This window comes from Ambystoma mexicanum, chromosome 2q (assembly GCF_040938575.1).
Source record: "Ambystoma mexicanum isolate Mex_15411 chromosome 2q, UKY_AmexF1_1, whole genome shotgun sequence".
In the NCBI taxonomy this organism is placed as follows: Eukaryota; Metazoa; Chordata; class Amphibia; order Caudata; family Ambystomatidae; genus Ambystoma; species Ambystoma mexicanum.
The window spans coordinates 623306253-623324423 of NC_090924.1; the positions used below are offsets into that span (position 1 = coordinate 623306253).

The following is an 18171-nucleotide window of genomic DNA, read 5'->3' on the forward strand; positions in this document are numbered from 1 at the left end:
AATTCTGTCAAAGTTCAACAATACAAATAGAGCGCATCCTGTTCCACCAGAATACACCTCACATTTAGAAACATAGGTAGACATTTCCATCACATTTTACATTGGTAAAAGGATCACATTTTCTTCACATTTGATTATTTACAATATGATGCATGTAATTATTACTTTCCAAATAATTCTAGCTTGAACCAAAACATATTTTAAATGACTCACAAAACACCTTTCGCTCATGATTGAGGAATTTATTGCATGATTAAAACAATTCATTTTTCATCTTGCGGCCTCATTTGAGGTTACATTATTCCAAAAAAAAGACAGCTGCATCTTGGCAAGTAGTATAGACTCTACTGAACACTTGCATGTTTGAAGTAAATTGAGAATCACATTGCTGGACAAGTAACGCATAGAAAAAAAAGGGGACAGGTCGTAGTTTGTACTTTGATAGTGTTGGTCACAACATTAGAAATGGATACACCAACAACTTTTCTTTTCCGATTTTCAAAATCCAAGTAATAATTCACATAGACATCATAATACAAAGAAACCTAACCCAAACATTGGACAATGGTTTGTGCATTAATTAGTATTAATTAGTATTCATGTTCCTCCCCATGTTCTTTTCATGGCAGCAAGAGGGTGTTTGACTGTTAGTGAGATCCTTCTTCTCCCAAAGCCTATGCCGTTCACCATGGCAAGCTAGCCGTGATGCTTAGAAGTACTTATTTTCCCACATCTAAGCCTAAGCCGCAAAGTATTAGTCTGCTATTGTTTTAATACAACATAACGAAAATAGGCAATACAGTCCTCTGTTAATACATATGCCTTTTGATTGTAGATCTTGATCTTTTATCTGTGGCAAAAACCAAAAGCCAGTACAGCCCCCTACCCCCACCCTCCTAGCAATGCCTCCGATTTCCATGGATGTTGTTTGTTGTTTCAGTAGGTCTCTTAACAGGTTTTAATAGAGATCTCTCTGTGTCACTAGTTTATATTCACTGCAACCAGAACAAAATGTATATGGGGAATGTGGCAGGACGTTTTCTTGCCTTGGATAAATAAAATGGCAAACTTTAGAACATGTTCTTAGTCTTATTAATAGTGCTTTCAGGAAGGTCATGGATCAATCTCTGAAGTCAATCTTCACATTTAAAACAATCTTAGGGCAAGCCGGAACTAAGTCCACTTTTACCATTGTTGATCATTAATGAGAGGGTTACTGCCTTTGAAGTCCAGCATTCATGCCCATATTTTTTCACATTGTTTAAATGCAAGGAAAGCTAAATCATAAAATATTAGAAATCTTGATACACTTCATGGTTGAATTCTAATGAATTAAGGTTCACTTTCAGATACCCAGTAATATCAAGCAAATTCAATATTGAAACTCATTGAACCTTAGTAAGATTTGTTTTCCGATCCTTTCAGACATGTCTTACTTGAGGTACCTCAAAAATAGTATGTATTCCTCTTAAAACCTGGTGAGGTTTGACGCACCTTTTAAGTGTCCAAGAGTAGGGTCCTTGGCTACCTAACACTTCCCCGAGTGACATGGTCCTCGGGAACTGGGAGTGGAATGATTTCAAGGTTAAGATTTATAGTCCACATTTAATAAGCATCAAGGCAGGCACAGCCAACCCACAAAGGTCAAAGTTTAGGCACCCCAGTGATCAAACAAGCCAACTCCATTCGGTTGAATAATACAAGTAACGTCTTTGTGTTTAAAATAACCTTCAGCTGAAGGTCTATCTTTAAGGTTTTCATGGCCAAAAGTGCACACATCAAAAAAGTCCATTGTTACGGCAACATTTTTGATGGCAATTTAAACTTAAGCACCCAGATTAAATACATTTCTGGAAAGGTTTTGCAAAGGTAACTACACCCCATCTTGCCCAAAACAATATTATTACTTAACATAGTGACAGTTTTCCATTGGGGCAAACCCTTTAGAAAAGTATACAAATATTGCAAAAGGGCTAATGTATTCTAAAATATTTGAGTAATCAAAACATGACACTTATCCATTCGATTAGGGTGATAATAGTCCAGTCCTGGTTTTAACTTTGCATTCTGGGACTTTCAGTCCAGGGTTTAGAATGGGTAAATCCAGGACTACAAGTCCTGGAATGCAAAGTCAAAACCAGGACTGTACTAGTGTCTCCCGAGTAGAATGCAAAATTGTGGCACGTATGGTAACTGGACAACAGCTGTGTATTTACAGATGGGTTTTTACAATTAATTAATTAAATCATGAGCTTTACGGATGAAGCCACCACCACAAATCTTATAACCAAGTAAAACTTGAATAGTTCTTTCAGCCAATTATCCATTATTGTCACGGAAAATATCTCCAGTAAAAAATTCTATGCTGCCAAGTGAGTGTTACAACCAAACACCAACAACTTTTTGGATTTATCAAGATAATAATGCACTCTGAGGTTTAAAGAACAAAAGGGGCCAAACCAGGAAAATTCAGTGTTTGAAATACACAATCCAAGCAATTTCCTTGCAGGTCACAGCAAAATGTTTCTTTTAACACCATGGAAAACAACAAACATTAATAGATTGTGTCGGACATCATAATCCAAATATCCAAAAGGGCAAATTTTAAATGGGGAGAGGATTGCATGCTAACGAAATGTAAACCATCAATTATAGAGGATTTAACATCATCTTACTTAAGTCCACATTTAAGATACAGGCAAAGACTTTTCACTCTGTTTTTGTACACTGAAGAAACAGTCAACCTAGGTTAGCACTACGAGGCAAAGTTCTTTTTTTGGTGGGTGGGCAGAATGATTGGATAAAGCTAAGAGGGGAAATAAACAGGCATTTAACCACTTTCAAGTATGGAAAGGGGCCAGCTAAAGTGAAGCTATTTCTGATTACTGGGCCCCATGCTTTTTTGGTCTAGTTTGGTGTGGTTTGCTCCCTTATGATCCAAAGTAGGCAAGTAGATTAACCCACTAATTACCAGACCTCCCTCTGCTAGATTGCTTCATTTGTTTTCAATTAAGACTACTAAAGCATTACCTTTAAGTTTCTCTCATAGCTCGTTAAAACAGCCCTGGGGCTGCTGGTAAACATATGCCAGATAAGTCTCAAAATGCCCCTCTCATTACACCATATGCTAATAAACAGAGTGCATAAATGCATTACCCAATACATTAGCATGTGGGCACTATAAACAACAAAACCACACCGGTTGGATTGACTATTACGTCAATGGGCGTGTCCAATTTCATCTCCCCCAAAAACTCTTTTTCAAATGCATCATATACTTTATAGCCAGTGGCACATTCAGTGATGTTGAGCATCGATAGGCAGGTTGGGAAATCTCTGGGTGTTCCATCAGTGCCCTTGTTCATGAAGGCCACAGCATACTGACCTTTAACCAGTTCTCTTCTCCAAACCTCCAGCGGCTTTTTCTATAAAGAGAGAAATATCGTAAGAGGATGATCTTCAGTGAATCACCAACTCCCAATGAGAATTGGATCATGCGTTCATGCATTAGAAGATTTCTCCCAAAAACATATTTAAGCAGAAGCATGGTTTTAAAAAAGGCACACTTTCGTCATAACTTTTTTAGGAAAAGATTAAAAACAGTAATGGATTCGTAACAGAAAACATAGGTTGTACTTGACAGAAAAGAAAAACACTGTAAAGTACTTTAGACTAATGGTTTCTGATGCAACATATTGCTTTCTCCATTATGAGGTATAGGAAGGATAAGCATAGGTTGGCATGTGTGGCTCGCATGCAGCCTCATATCTATTGGGAAGAGTAAGGCACTTCATTTCATGCCCTAGCATACCATGCTGAAATTGTTATGGTCATGACAATAGGAAATTGTCTTGCACACAACGTATTGCCCTATACATTGAACACAAACATGGCCTACATGTACCACTAACAATATGAGTTGACAAAATAGGCAATGCTCGATCATCAAGAGCAGATGAGCCATTACATTCAAAATGGGGGAGTCAGGTGAGGCTCAGATTAGCCCGTGTAAAAGGACTTACTGCAGTTCGATCCAAGCTTTGACAGAGCATGTCCAAAGCATGGGCTGAGTCTCGACTGCAGAAAAAATGTATTTTAACAGTGCATTTCATACACCCTTTATATAAGGCAAATAAGGATCAAGTATTTCAATACAAAAATAATTTACATTTTCATTTTGTTTCAACTCAAATAAATGGGATTAATCGAACTCAAGCCAGCGCAGAAAGCCAAAACAACAACAAAATTTCAAGCGCCAACCATAAAAGGAGCCGTTTGCCAGTTTGCATGGTGAGCTATCTATGGAGCATAGCTTTTAAGAGAGATTTGTAAGCAATCTAGCTCATGAAGGGAAACTATTTGCCAAACTGTCCCGATTTCATAGCCTGTGCGCCACGCAGGATCAGCTACTTCCTACTTTGTTAACACTCAGAACACAGACTGGCCAGCTCAGTGTTTTTTCTCGTCAGGCACAGGGTGGCATAGAGGCTGGGGTAGCGGTCTTCATGGTGTGGGGCGCACCTCCCTGCTCCCTGATTAAAGCGAACTAAAATCGGTGAAGAGGGAGACCAAACCTTTAGGGATAGAAGGAGAAACAGCACACGAGCAAGAGAGCAAGAACGATAGCGGCAGTAAGAGCAGTTTGAAATGGGGAATGCTCTGCGGCCCTGCTGAAGCCAAAAATAGTGATTCAGTTTGTGTAACTGAGCACTTGGGGGTACCGGCATGATATGCAGATGACTGCAGAGCCCTGTTGAAGAGAAGATAAAGGTCACTGTACATGCACGTAGAGCACTGCGATTGCCAGTTTGATGGGTTCTAAGTGATCTGACCACGGCTGAATTTGCCGCGGCCGGAACGTTCGCATGAGTAAGGTGCAAACTACCAAATTTGCACCCTCCTCTTGCGAACCCACATACATACACCCACACACAACACACTCCCCACTCACACCCTCAACACACCCCCACCCCCAACATAAACAAACCCCACTTACCTCCTTCACGCTGGGTCCCTGCGGCGGCAGTTCCCTTTCACTTCTATGATCAGGAACCGGCGCCGAAAAGGTCTTTTTTTTTTTTAAACGGTAGGCTGTGGGGGTGTCCCCAGCAACCCATGCTCACTATACAATAAAGTATAATGAGCGGGGCGGTGCGGTGCGGCACTCCCGCAGCCCCAGTTTTTTTTGTTTTTTTAACGGAAGGCTGCGGGGGTGTCCCCCGCAACCCTCACTCACTATACTATAAAGAAATTGGCAGAATCATTGTACAGGACGCAGTACTTTTGAATATGTAAAATGCCTGAATTTCTAGCTTAAAATAATATTGTGCATTGTGACCAGTCACATAAATCCATTTGACAGTGAAATGAAATCCCAGACTGCTGAAGTACTTGTACTGCAAAATATGTGCCAGGCTTTAAATACCAACACTGTCAATGTTTCATCCTTAGCAAAATGATCAAGGATAGTCACTGGAAATCCTTTGTTTCGGTATTGCAACAAAGTCCCATGCTGGGTGTCAGGGGTGACTAGCAGGTTGACCCTAAAACCCACCTGGTTACCCCCAAAGCACCCCATTCTCATAGCAGGGGACAGTTGCATGGCTCCCAAGGTAGCCACTACTCTACATGAGAGAACCCCATTCCCATTTTTCCAGACACATAAGGGAAGAAAGGAAGAATACTACCGCTGACCGAATTCCCCAGTGAGTCCAATTTAAAACCTGGAAAGAATGAAAATATGGCAATTGGGAACACCAGGAAGAGATCACAACTGAGAACTCCTAGTTCAGCCCCACGAAGCCAATACAGCACCAGGCAAAACTTCCTCAATCCTGGCTACCCAGGATTTTTGCAAGGAACAGGAAATAGAGGACTACATCTCACCTCTCCCATAACCTCCCTTGTGTGTCAACAGAAAACCCAGACCGGCAAACTACACTGATGGTTAGGAGAAATGAGACGAGGGGGGGGGGAGACAGTCTAGGGGATCCCACAACCCTTATCCCAAAGAAGGGATAAAGTACATCCCATCCCAGTCTTAAAAACAAAATGGAGAAAGACAGAAATTCCAGTCTCTCGCCCTCTTCAATGAGAACTAATGTTAATCACATTAACCTGAGGAAAACAGGAAAGTGCTAAAGACAGCATCAAAGAGCAAGATTCTTCCAGCAACAGCCAGAGGGTGGGAAAAGCAGAGAGCAGACAGAGAGAGGCAGTGCACCCTAATGAAAACCAAAATGGCTGCCCCACCTCTTATATCGTCTCTCACATTAAGCCTGCCCCAGGTTACTTGCAGAAAGGAAGTGGCCTCAGCCATTCTCAGTGGAGCAATACCCTGGAGCCACAGATTCAACCCATCCCTTGGAGATCCAGTCCAGGTGTGGACTTAAGGTTTGTTTGTTTTATTCATTTATAATGCGCACCAGACCTGAATGTAGCCGGGCGCAGCAGTACAGAAAATGTGAAGCTTAGGTTACAGGGTACATAGTAAAAATACAGATACAAAATACAATAAATCGCCTGTATGTGGCGATAGCAATATACACGCAAAATTAATACAAAATACAATAAGGGTGGTATATATAAGGCACTCGGAAGTTAGCTCAGTGGCCAGATGGGCAATGTGAGAGGGTCCATTAGATTAAAGATTAAAGGGGCACGATCGAGATGTGTGTAAATTGGGGTTGAGTGAGGATAAGTGGATGCCAAAGGGTTAATCATTGGCAGACCTCAACAGATTAATGTAGTTACGTCTGAATTTCAGAAAGGGTTGCTCCTCCAGTAGAGGGTTTGGCAGTGAGTTCCATAATTGGGCAGCTTGGACCTGGAAGCTGCTGCCCCCCGCCTTGGTGAGTCTGAATCTTGGAATGATGAGGCTATTGGCATTTGAAGATCTGGCAGGGCGTGTGTGGCTTCTTTTAGTGAGTTTGTTGCAGAGATAGCTTGGTGCAGCATTATTCAGGGCTTTGTGAACCAGGGATGCTACTTTTAAGTGGATTTTATTTTGGGTGGACAACCAGTTGTTTTGACGCCTGATCTTTGAAATATGTGATCTTTTGGCGACACCAAGGGCGGCTCGTAGGGCGTTATTTTGTAGTATTTGGATTCGGTGGGTGATGGATTTATTTGCTCCAATGTATAAGGCATTACAATAGTCGAGCCTCGAGAGGATTAGTGCTCTTGCTAGGATAAGGCAGGTGTTGTCAGAGAGAAAGTGCTTGCCTGCTCTAATGAGCTTGCATGTGTAGGCGGTGGCTGCAGCCAATGACTTCACCTGTTTGTCGAAAGAGAGGGTGGCATCCAGATAGAAGCCAAGTGTCTTCACATCTTTAGATACCTTGATGAGGTTCCCATCAATTTCAAATGAGGTATAATCCAGGTTGAGTTTTTTAAGGTTAGAATGTGTCCCTAGGATGATCAATTGTTTTATCATCGTTCAGGCATAGACCGTGGGTTGCCATCCATGCCTGGACGATGATATACACCCTATTCACCAAGGCCAAATCCTCATTGTAATCCCTGAAAAGTGGGAGGAGAATCTGGGTATCATCTGCATAGTTAGTGTAGGTGATACCGAGTTGGTCCAGATAGTGAAAAAGGGGCTTGGTAAATCTGTTGTAAAGAGTCGGGGATACGCATGAGCCCTGAGGGACTCCGCAACGGATGGGGATTGGGTCCGCTGCTGCCGATGGGGGAGAACACCCTCATGGTCCTGTCGCTAAGAAAAGATTCGATCCAAGCTATAGCCTCTCTAGAGAAATGTGCGGCAGAGTCTAAATAGCTACAAAGTACCTCATGGTCCAGGAGGTCAAATGCTGCCGATAGGTCCAACAGCAAAAGGAGAGCCATTTTTCCTTTATCTCTTAGTTCATCTATTTGTGCCTTAATGAGGGCAGTCTCTGTGACGTGTTGGGGGCGGACTCCTGATTGGCGCTCTCCTAAGAGTTTGTGGTGTTTGATTATAGGCAATCTTTTCCAAGATTTTAAGCAGGAAGGGGACTGTCGTAATGGGACGGTAGTTTGTTGGTATAAGAGGGTCTAGTGTTTGCTTTTTGAGCAGTGGTAGTACCCAGGATTGTTTTAGATTAGTGGGTACCGTGCCAGACGTGAATGAGGAGTTGACAAGTTTAGCAATAAATGGGGAAAGATCTCTAGCAGCATCTTTTATAAACTGGGCAGGGCAGGAATCACCCTGACAGTTTGACGGCTTAAGGGAGAGGATAACTTTATCCACCTCGAGGATAGAGGTTTTGGAAAACATGAAGCATGTAGCTGGGTCCTGAGCTTTTAGGGCAGGGTCTGTTATGGCATTAGTGGTTTTCGAGGGTTGTGTAAGGGAGGCTTTCTTTTTGGCTATTTTCGTTTGGAGTAAGGACATTTTGTTTGATAAAGCTTGCTGGATATCGGTGCCCCACGTTTTATCTTTGGTGCATATGTCCGGAATGGGGATGGGCGACTCTAGTTCCTTGAGGATGGTGAACAGTTCCCTCATGCTTGAGTTGGCGTTGGAAATATGCTTGTTAAGTGAGTTCGGTTTGGTCAAATGGATTTCATTTTTATATTGGGAGGAGATTTCTGTTAATTTTGTTTTATGATCTTCTGAAGGGGTGAGCCTCCACGCTGTTTCACAACTCCCCTTGAGTAGTTGCAGATCCTTTAGTTCGGGGGTAAACCATTTGTTTAAATGAGATTTTGGTTTACTTTGTCTGAGTTTCAAAGGTGCGATGTTGTCAAGGGTGGTTAACATCATTTTGTTATACTCATTGACTAATGTTTCTGGGTCTAAATGATCCTCTAAACCGTTGAGGGCAGGTAGTATGGCCGGGATCACCTTATCTCTGGTAATGCTCTTTATTTCTTGTTAGGCAAGGCAGGGCCAGGATGGAGGCTGGTGGAGGTGGTCTAGAGGTAGATAGTTCAAATAACAGGAAGAAATGGTCTGTCCAGGTTTTGGGGATAATGGCTTTGATATTGGCGGTGCAGTTATAATCTACTAGCCAATCAAGGATTCTTCATTTATTGTGAGTGGGTTCCAGGGTTTTTTGCGTCATACCCAGATTGGAGAGGGAGTTAGCAATGATGGAGGGGACATTGAAGCCCAAATTAAAGTCCCCTAGTATAAGTAGTTGGGAGGAGGTTTTGAGGTTGTTGGAGTACGTTGTGGAGGTCCTCCTCGAATGCCCCTAGTAGTCCTGGAGGTCTGGAGATGAGGTGGATAGTCAATGTTTGGGAGCTGGCTAGTGGAATTTTAACGGTAAGCGATTCACAAGAATCGGCTGCTATTGTGGGTGAGATTCTCATACCTAAGCAAGTTTTAGCGATGACAGCGATGCCGCCACCACGCATATTGGTTCTGTCTTGGCTGAGTATTGTAAAGTCTTCTGGGATCGCTAGGGAGAGTTGGGGTCCTGCGTCATGCAGCCAGGACTCTGTAATAGCGATGAAGTCCAAGTTGTCGAGCACTGTCAAATTACAGATGTCTGTAGCATGTGCTATCAGGGATCTGGCATTTATTAATCATCCTTTGAGGGGAGGGGGGCTATCTGATGGGACGGTTCAATTTTGGTATAAGTAGGAAGTTGTCTACGGTTGTTGAGATGGGCAATGTTAGCCTTTAGGGTGTTGGATCTTTTGTTTGTGGGAGGTAAGGTTCTAGTCGGAGGCTTGGAGTTTCTAGAGTCTGGCTCTGAGCATGGAGTTTCTACGGAGTAAACTGCATGGGTTGTAGGGAGACTCAGTTGAGTGCCTCGGATCAGAGTGTTCCATACTGGTGTTGGTATCGAGGATGGCCATAGTGGAATTGTATAGGGGTTTCGAGAACACTGTGGGAAAGCTACTATCCACTCTGTGGTGGAGAATAATTAGGAATAGGTACAATGGCAGGCTACAAGGTGTGCTACTCATGATGAAGAGCTAGATTCCAGTAAGCACAGTAGGCTAAGAAGTCTGCTTTAGATGGGCAGACGATATCATAGGCTCAGTGGGCTGCAGTGACTAGGGTTCAAATAACATGGGCACGGTAGGCTGTGTAAACTAAATACACGTTGACACAGTGAGCACAAATCAGCGTACGCAGTGGCCATATAGGCAGTGGCTAAAATGGACATGGGCGCAATGGGTACAGATCAGCATAGGCAATGACTCAAATGCACACAGGCGCAATGGGTACAGATCAGCATAGGCAATGACTCAAATGGGCAAAGGCGCAATGGGTACAGATCAGCATAGGCAATGACTCAAGTGGGCAAAGGCACAGTGGATACAGATCAGCATAGGCAGTGACTCAAATGCACACAGGCACAATGGGCAAAGATGAGCATAGGCTTGCAGACTACCCGAGACATTGGCTAGGCAAGTAGAAAACACGGTTTATGGCTCCCAGCTGAGCTTTAGTGGGGAATCAAGGTTAGCTTAAGTGGAGGCTGGATTCAGCACAGTTGGGGAGGGTCTTAAGAGATGGCTAATGGAATGGATAACCTCATACATTAGGGCAGTATAAGCTAATATGAGGTAGACATGGGCGGATCCACACAGCTTATGAGTGGCTGGCAAGTCTCAAATCTGCAGGTTTTCTGGTTTCCCTAATAAAGGTGCAAGGAAAAAGCCTCAAGGCTTACCGTGGTTGTCTAGGCCCAGCCTGGCCGAAGACGAGAATCCTTGTAAGATGTCATTGAAAGACAGGACCAAAGGAGAGGGCCACGCTGCGCCTTTTGTGCACCAAACAGGCGCTCAACAGGCCTTTGTATGGCCTTCGGATGTGCTGCCGGCGTATCCGCCTGCCGGCGGATGTTCATTGAAAAAAAATGCTGGATGTGCGAGGCAGAGCCTCGTTATGGCGCCGCGAAGCGCCCGGCATGCTGGGGACAGGCAGGGTAGACGGTCAAGGTCAGGCAGGCCTTGCAACGAGGAGGTGTTGCACCTGCCGCTTGTTTCCTGGCTCCAACGGGCTTCCTCAATGGTTAAGGGCTCCTGCCCTCTTCCCCATGCGAGGGGGACGAGATGAATGGGGTAATATAAAAAGATCCAAGGCATAGTTAATTTGCAGGAAAGCTGATTGGATGGTGTTGAAAGAGATGGAGAGAGGGAGGAGAGACTGGAGGGTAAGAAGGAGAAGACTGGAGGAACAGAGTTAAGAGGGCAGTTTTTGAGATTTTAGAGGCGGGGAGGAGGCAACTTTAGGCTGGGGTAAATGCCCTCATCACCTGTAGGGAATTTATTTTTAAAAGACGGACACCAGGGCTGTACCATCGCTAAGGGAGCCATTGGAACTCTGAGGGCCAAGGACAATGGACATATTTTCCCGTTCAAGGACTATGGACTGGCCTAGGATGGCCAGAGGACAAGCAGAACTGTTGAAGAAATCAGGACAGTTGGATAACTGGGAGAGGAGACCAGTGGAGAACTAGCCAGAAGCTCAATGGAAGACCGCAGCCTTGCGCAGTCCCCTGGGGGCCAGATACAAGTTGTTGGGCCAGGCCAACTAAGAAAGGCACAGCTCAGCCAAAGCAAAAGCATGGGCTGCATGCCCAGGGCAGCACAGGTGTGTAAAGTGTCTCAGGCCGTGCGAGTGGTGCAGCCCGGGAATGAGCACCAGCCTGGTGGCATGGCAGCGCACCCTGGGGTCAGACGATCTCACCCAAGCCCTGGGTTGCTTGTGCAGTGGCCTGGGCAGAAGATGGCGGTGGCCAGTAGAGTCTAGTCAGCCCGTCTGGAGGCCAGACTTGGTATGCTAAAAATATCTGTAACCATGCTGCCCGAGGCTGCATGTGCAAGGCAACTTGCATCGAAAAGGTGGCCTGGGAGGCTGCAGCTCACCTGGGGCCAGCAGCCAAGCGAAGTGAAGTGAATGCCCACCAGCATCCAGTAAGTATGCACAAGGATTCAACGGCTGCTGCTGGGAGGGCAGGAGGAGTGAGCTGCGTCTGCCGGAGTCCCCCTCCCAGGTATTTGGATACAGGGCAGTGACTCGCAAGTTACTTGACCACTGAGGCCTGCCCGGAAGGGGCAAGCCCCATTTGGAGAGCATGCATGGCCCCTCTCTAAGCACTACTGCAGAGGTAATGGGCTGGTCTAGCCCTGTGTATTACAACTCACTGCCACAGTGGAAACACCACGGACAGACACTGCAATGGAAAATAAACAAAGAGCAGCATGTGAAGCTGTTCGGTAAGGAGAGGAGCTCCACAGTAAGGGTGAGGAGATACAGTAGTGTGACTTGTCCCAAGTCAAATCTGAGTAAAGGGCTCCATAGGAGCCATCTACTAGCACAATTGTTTAGGGCGGCCATGGGATGGAATACAATGCAGGGAAGGGGGGCATTGCTCAGTCTGCTTGTCTCAGGGAGTCCTCATTGTGACTGCTTTGAGGGTGGGGCAAGTAGCCGGAATATGAACCCATGGGCTGGAACTGAGCAGCTTGAATGTGCAATGGCGTAAATGCATCACTACTTCTCTTGTTATGCAATTCCTATCCCCCATTGGGGCCAATTTTGATCCTGGTTTCTTGTGGCTACTGTGCCTTGCATATTATAATGGGAGCTTAGAACGGTAGCCCAACTCCAATAGACAGCGGCATCTTATGAGCAGGTTGCCAAATGCTTTCCTCCTTTGCAGCTGGAATGTAGAGGAGGGGATACGGAATGGTCCCACCCTGGACTCAAACGAAGTATACATCCATGTGGGAGTTTAAGGAGGAGGTTGGTAGAGAGTGATTGGAGCAAGTGGTTAAGGAGGAAGTTGAAGAGTTGTTGGTGAGGGTAAATAAACTTAAGACTATAAACACCCCCCTGCACTTGTTCTCCCCTCTTCCCTTCTCCTGTCCAGTCTGTGCACTTGCACGATCTGAACATACCATGCCTTGAAGATAGTCTGTCTACCACGTCTCCCCTCCTTGCATGGTTGCGCCTCAATGCACTTGGAAAAACTGCAGAATCGTCGTCTGACCCATTTGCTGTTATCTACACTGTTAATTGTATTATATGCACTTACTCTGCCTGTGCAGACTTGTATCATTCATAAATTCAAGGTCTCTGAATGACTGCTGTTAAACCCTTGTTCCCTCCCTCCTTGAGCGCTTTGAAACACTTGCCTTGTGTATAGCCGCTTTACAAATAAACATTACCATTACCAAAAGGTGAAAGGTTCTTAGAAGAGGTGGGTGAGTTTATAAAGGAGTTCTTAGAGGAAGTTGGAAATATTAGGAAGTAGGTGGGAAGGATGTTTGAAAAGAGGGATGAGAAGCAGGAGGAAGGTGATGAAGCTAATAAGTAGGGAAACCAATTGATAGGAGGAAGTCAAGTAAGAAGACAGAGTCAAGACAAAGGTGGTTAGTGAAATCCCAGGAAGAGGAAGGATGGAGAGTTGAGGAGAGATGTTAGAGAATTCAAGGAGGCAGTGGCACAGAGGCAGGAGATGGGAAAAGAGGAAAATAATGATGGACTTGGTGCAAAGGAGGAGATGCTTAGAGAGTTAGTGTATGTGGTTGAGTAAGACCAGGAAATAAAAGGAAGGTGAAAGTCAGGGAGAATTCTGAGGAGGTGATTGACAGGAAGTAGAGGGACATAGGGTGAAAAGAGAGTTGAAGAAAAGACGTGGTTCTGAAAAGGTTGGGTTTGGGGGTGAGACCCTGATCAGAAGGGGTATAACACACAGTGGGGGGGGAGGTATGAGCTTGTGGTGGCATGGCTGAGGAGGGCAGGACCAGAATAGTGACTAAGGCCCAGTTTTGTGGGGAAGAAATCCTTGAGTTGAGCTTTGTAGCTTCGGATCCACAGACGTCCCACAGCCAAGGCCAGCAACAAACATTCTGCCCAAGTAAGGACACTTTGAAGGGGAGATTCATAGCAAACTCAGGAGGACCCAGGCAGTGAGTAAATTAATATCACCCTTCATGGGACAAATCTCCCAATGAACCTGCAACAGATGAAGGGGGCTTCAGGCCAGCTCACACGCCCATATCTAGGCCTAATACCAAGGGTCAGACAGCTGTTCGAGAACATTTTAGTGGGACACTTAAGAAAAAGCAGTACTACTGGAACAATCCCAGATGAAGGGGGCTTCAGGCTAGCTCACACGCCCATATCTAGGCCTAATACCAAGGATCAGACAGCAGTCCGAGAACATTTTAGTAGGACACTTAAGAAAAAGCAGTACTACTGGAACAATCCCCCTTGAGGCTAGAATAACCACTTGGAACTTTCTAGTGCACTGCCTTTTTACCTGGGTATAGGGAAGCCTGTGGCACATTGAAGGACACCTTTATCCAACCCATTTTATTATTTTGGCCCCCCTGTGTAATTTATCCCCAATAAACTAAACTACTTAAAGAGAAAAGAACACTGGTGTGTATTTAGTGTGTGATTCTTTAGTCCATTATGGCTGCATGTTCAATCAACTGGCTTCAAATACCTACTGTCTAGTACAGGATTTCAGATGGCATGGCTTCATAAGGGCAGGAACCATTTCACCTATGTTCACTCTGACACGTTTCCCTTTTGGCATATCTAAGCGTGTTTTAGGCTCCCACTTTCTTAGAGAAAAGCAGCTTTAGCAGAAGGAAGTCATCATACTGTAAGCATGCCCGCCTGTCTCAGACACTGAACCTCTGAGGAGTATATTCAGCTCCACTAAATGTAGTACTTTACGCTGTCCTTCCTGATAACAAGGGTGAAAACGTAGCTGATAGCAAAGACTTATATAGTGAGGCTTTGTTCCCCGTTGGTAAAATAATTTCAGTGTGATTCCTTGCCCCGTTTGGCCTGCCTGTTTCACTGAAATGCTTGTGTTCATTCAGGTAGAAGAGAACAGTGCGTGGAGGGAGGGGGGGGGTCTCATACTGTCGTTGGTTTGATTTTGTCCTGTTGCTTGCTTTCTACTAATATATTGTTCACCAATCCACTGGAATAGTCAGTGGTCATTTTTCTACGACAAGATTGGTGCCTGCGACGTTGGATTTCTGTTGCCCTGCGACCACGTCCAAGGGGCGCCAGGTGCACCTACAGGTGATCCCCAAGGGCCCAGCAGAGCTGATTTTGTCAGAGGGCAGAGCTAGCCATAGCACCCGGAGATTTGGGGAAGGTGGACAGAGCAGAAAACTGTTGTGATAATCTAAGCATACAGGAGGGAAGGTACCCTGCCTACAGAACGGTTTATCTGAATAAGAAAAAGTAAAAGCAGTTGGCCACCACAGCATTGAATAAAAAAAGTAAAACTAGCGCATCCATGCTCCCTATTGACTTAAGCAAACATGAGATCGCTGTGCTGGTCAGAGTAGTGTATTATGGATCAGGGACTAGGATGGATGTGTATAAATGTGAAGAAAATATTTTAGATGAGCCCCATAATTGTCCTGTCTAAACCCTTATCTAGACACTTGAAACCCTAAATGTGCAACTCAGTTGCGACCCCGCTTTATATTTCACACTCTAGCCTAGTACGGGAGCTGTAACAGGCTTTGTTTCTACAGATTGTGACAGGTCTTTGATGCTCACCTATGAAAGTCTCTGAAACAAACTGAAATACTGCTCTGCCTTGTGGGTAGGGTAACAGGGGATATAGGCTGTGAACCAGCACCCATCTGAATCTGACCAACACCTGTGGGTGTCACTGAACTTTCTGTACAGGGGGAGAAAGTGAGGCCAAGTGGTGGTACCCGAGCCTCCAGACAGACGTGGCAGAGCAGTCAGCTATGAGCTGTACCAACTCCGCCAGCCACAAGACACAATCACGTCCCCATGCAGACGAAGTTAGAAACAGGCCTGGATCCGTAATAAGTCATACCTTGTCTTACCGCTGTGAAAATGGGTTCAGGACAGTCTAGACAAGTGCCACTTCATGCTAAAGCAAGTCCAGCACACTTCATGCTTACTCACTACTCACCCAAAGCATGCAAGTACCTGGATAAATGGTACGAATATACACGGGGGTCAACTAGACCCTTCCCCCAGGAAGGCACATTTGACTTAGATAACAGAGCTATGTAAGGCGTTAGAAAAGAAAGGTGCACGAATGGCAATGGGACCGCTATCTAGATTGGTATACCCAAGCTACTAAGAGACCGACTGAGTGCAAGACCCGGGCACTGAAAGACACAAAAAAGCTCCAGGAGCAAGTTAAATCCCTGAAAACAGTGTACTCCAATCTGCAGGTACCGGCTCACAAAGCGGGGTACAAACGTTTATATACCTTAATCCAAGGGGAGCCCCCGCCAGAGGAAACTGAAGAAGATATTCTGGACACTTACAAACCTGCCATTTTAAATGTTGCACCAACCATCAAATGGCTAGTCCAGACTCCCAACCACCAACCTATGATCAGTCCACCCCACATAAACCTATGGTCAGCCAGATCACCCCTGAAATAGGAGTCCAGATTTCCTGACTATTTTTGCGTTCCTCAGCCACGTTTGAAGGGTTCCCGAATTTGACACCCAATACCAGTACTTGGGCATTCCCGCTCAGACAGCTCCCTTGAGGAGGTGATACCTTTTCTGCTGCACATGCCTCTTGGAGCAATACTGATTTGTTGAATATCATTCAGAGATTCCCAAAGAAACGAGAAGATCCTGTTAAGATCCAAGAAGAGCTTCAAGTTGTAATAGACTGATACCACCCCACGTGTATGGATTTGAATCAATTGCTGCGAGCAGTGTTGCCCACAGATACACTTAGCCTGCTAAAAGTGTGTGCCAACTGGCCAGCTGAAGAACCTACCAACTCCAGGTACTTGAAAACCTTCACTGATAGGCTGGTACAAACAATCATTGACATTTGCCCGCGAAAGACTGCTTGGTCTAAAATGAATGCACGCAAGCAAGCTAAGAGTGAAAATCCTGCGGAATATCTTGAGCTTTTGAAACAATGTTTTGAACAATGCTTTGGGATCGTTGACACAGCCACTGCGCCTCCCTCAAGCAATGGTGGCTCCGTTTGGTATGGGTTTGCCACCTAATGTATCAGAGGGAATTAAGGCAGTCCCAATAGATTGGGAAGGAAAAGGTTTGGTAGAAGTTTTACTAGTTGAACAGTACTTCCATAAAAAAGTAAAAAGAAAAAAACTACTGAAGCCAAAAGTATGGTGTTGCAGATACAAACTTCCCAGGGAAGGGGAGGGTTCTGCCCCACGCCAGGAGAGCGGGGGGATGATGGGGAAGAGTGAGAGGAGCACCCAAATCCCATGAACCAGAGCAAACTGCCGAGAGATATTACATAAAAAGTGTACAGTGATCAGTGCAATTACTGCAAAGAGTATGGACACTGGAAAGCTGTGTCTCCATCTGCCTCAGTAAGACGGTTGACGCGAACAGCCAACTATGTCAAGCGGAATGATTAAGTCTCAACCTCCACCACTCCAGACCAATGGTTAGGATTGTCAAGGGGTCTCCAAACTTGTTGCACCACTCAGACCGATTGATTCTACTGCCCCATACGTTGATTGTGTTATTGTTGGTCAAAATAATGTCATGTTTGTTTGCCACAGGAGCATCACACTCCACACTGAAAGCCTATGAGTTTCCACGAAGTATGCATTCTAATGAAATTGTTAATGCTGTAGGTATAGGGGGTATGCCAATACCCCATCCGGTGTCTACCCCGCTTATGATATGATATGGCATTTATAATGCGCCTATACACAAGTGTTTCAAGGCGCGACAAGACAAGGAGGGGAAACAGAGGGAAGACAGACAGCGATCCTACTAGGCCAGGTGACATTAAGATTGTGCAAGTCCAGGGGAGGGGGGAAGGGGCAGTGCGGTACATAGGGTAACAGTAAAATAAATAAGGCAAATAATAAATAAAGTGCAGCCAGCTGGTGGCAAGTGCAAGGGTAAGTGCAGACATCAAGTGTCAAGCGCTAGTAGGGGCTGTAGGGATGCAGAAACAGTCCCAGAGTGCAAGGGTTGCCAGGGGGGCAGTGCAGGTGTGCAAATGGCGGCGGGGAGGGCCAAGGCCTGAGATCAGAGGGCATCCAGGTAACCAATGCAGTTTCAGATTCAGCCAGGAGATCAGCAGGGGAGAGGAGGAGAGAAAGCAGAAGCAAAGAGGAAGGTCTTGAGGTGCATCCGGAACTGGAGATGGTTCTCCTCAAGTTTCAGGGAGGCTGTTCCAGAGGGAGGCCCCACCAGAAGAAAGATCTACCACCAACTTGTTGCTTGGAGAAGCGACTGGCCCTG

The 18171-nt window shown here is 45.2% G+C and overlaps 1 protein-coding gene across 2 annotated transcripts in view; it reads right to left on the reverse strand.

Annotated features, from left to right (window-relative positions):
- Positions 1–227: 227 nt before the first annotated feature.
- The window catches only part of LOC138569641 (alpha-N-acetylgalactosaminidase-like), a 358057-nt gene continuing 340113 nt past the window's right edge, over positions 228–18171 (reverse strand). The window contains exon 8 of one of the 2 annotated variants that reach the window (XM_069647792.1): positions 228–3425. In XM_069647792.1, coding sequence (XP_069503893.1) covers positions 3165–3425 — 261 coding nt within the window. In that variant the 3' untranslated portion in view covers positions 228–3164. The remainder of the gene's footprint in view (positions 3426–18171) is intronic. The other variant, XM_069647791.1, reaches the window with a different exon arrangement.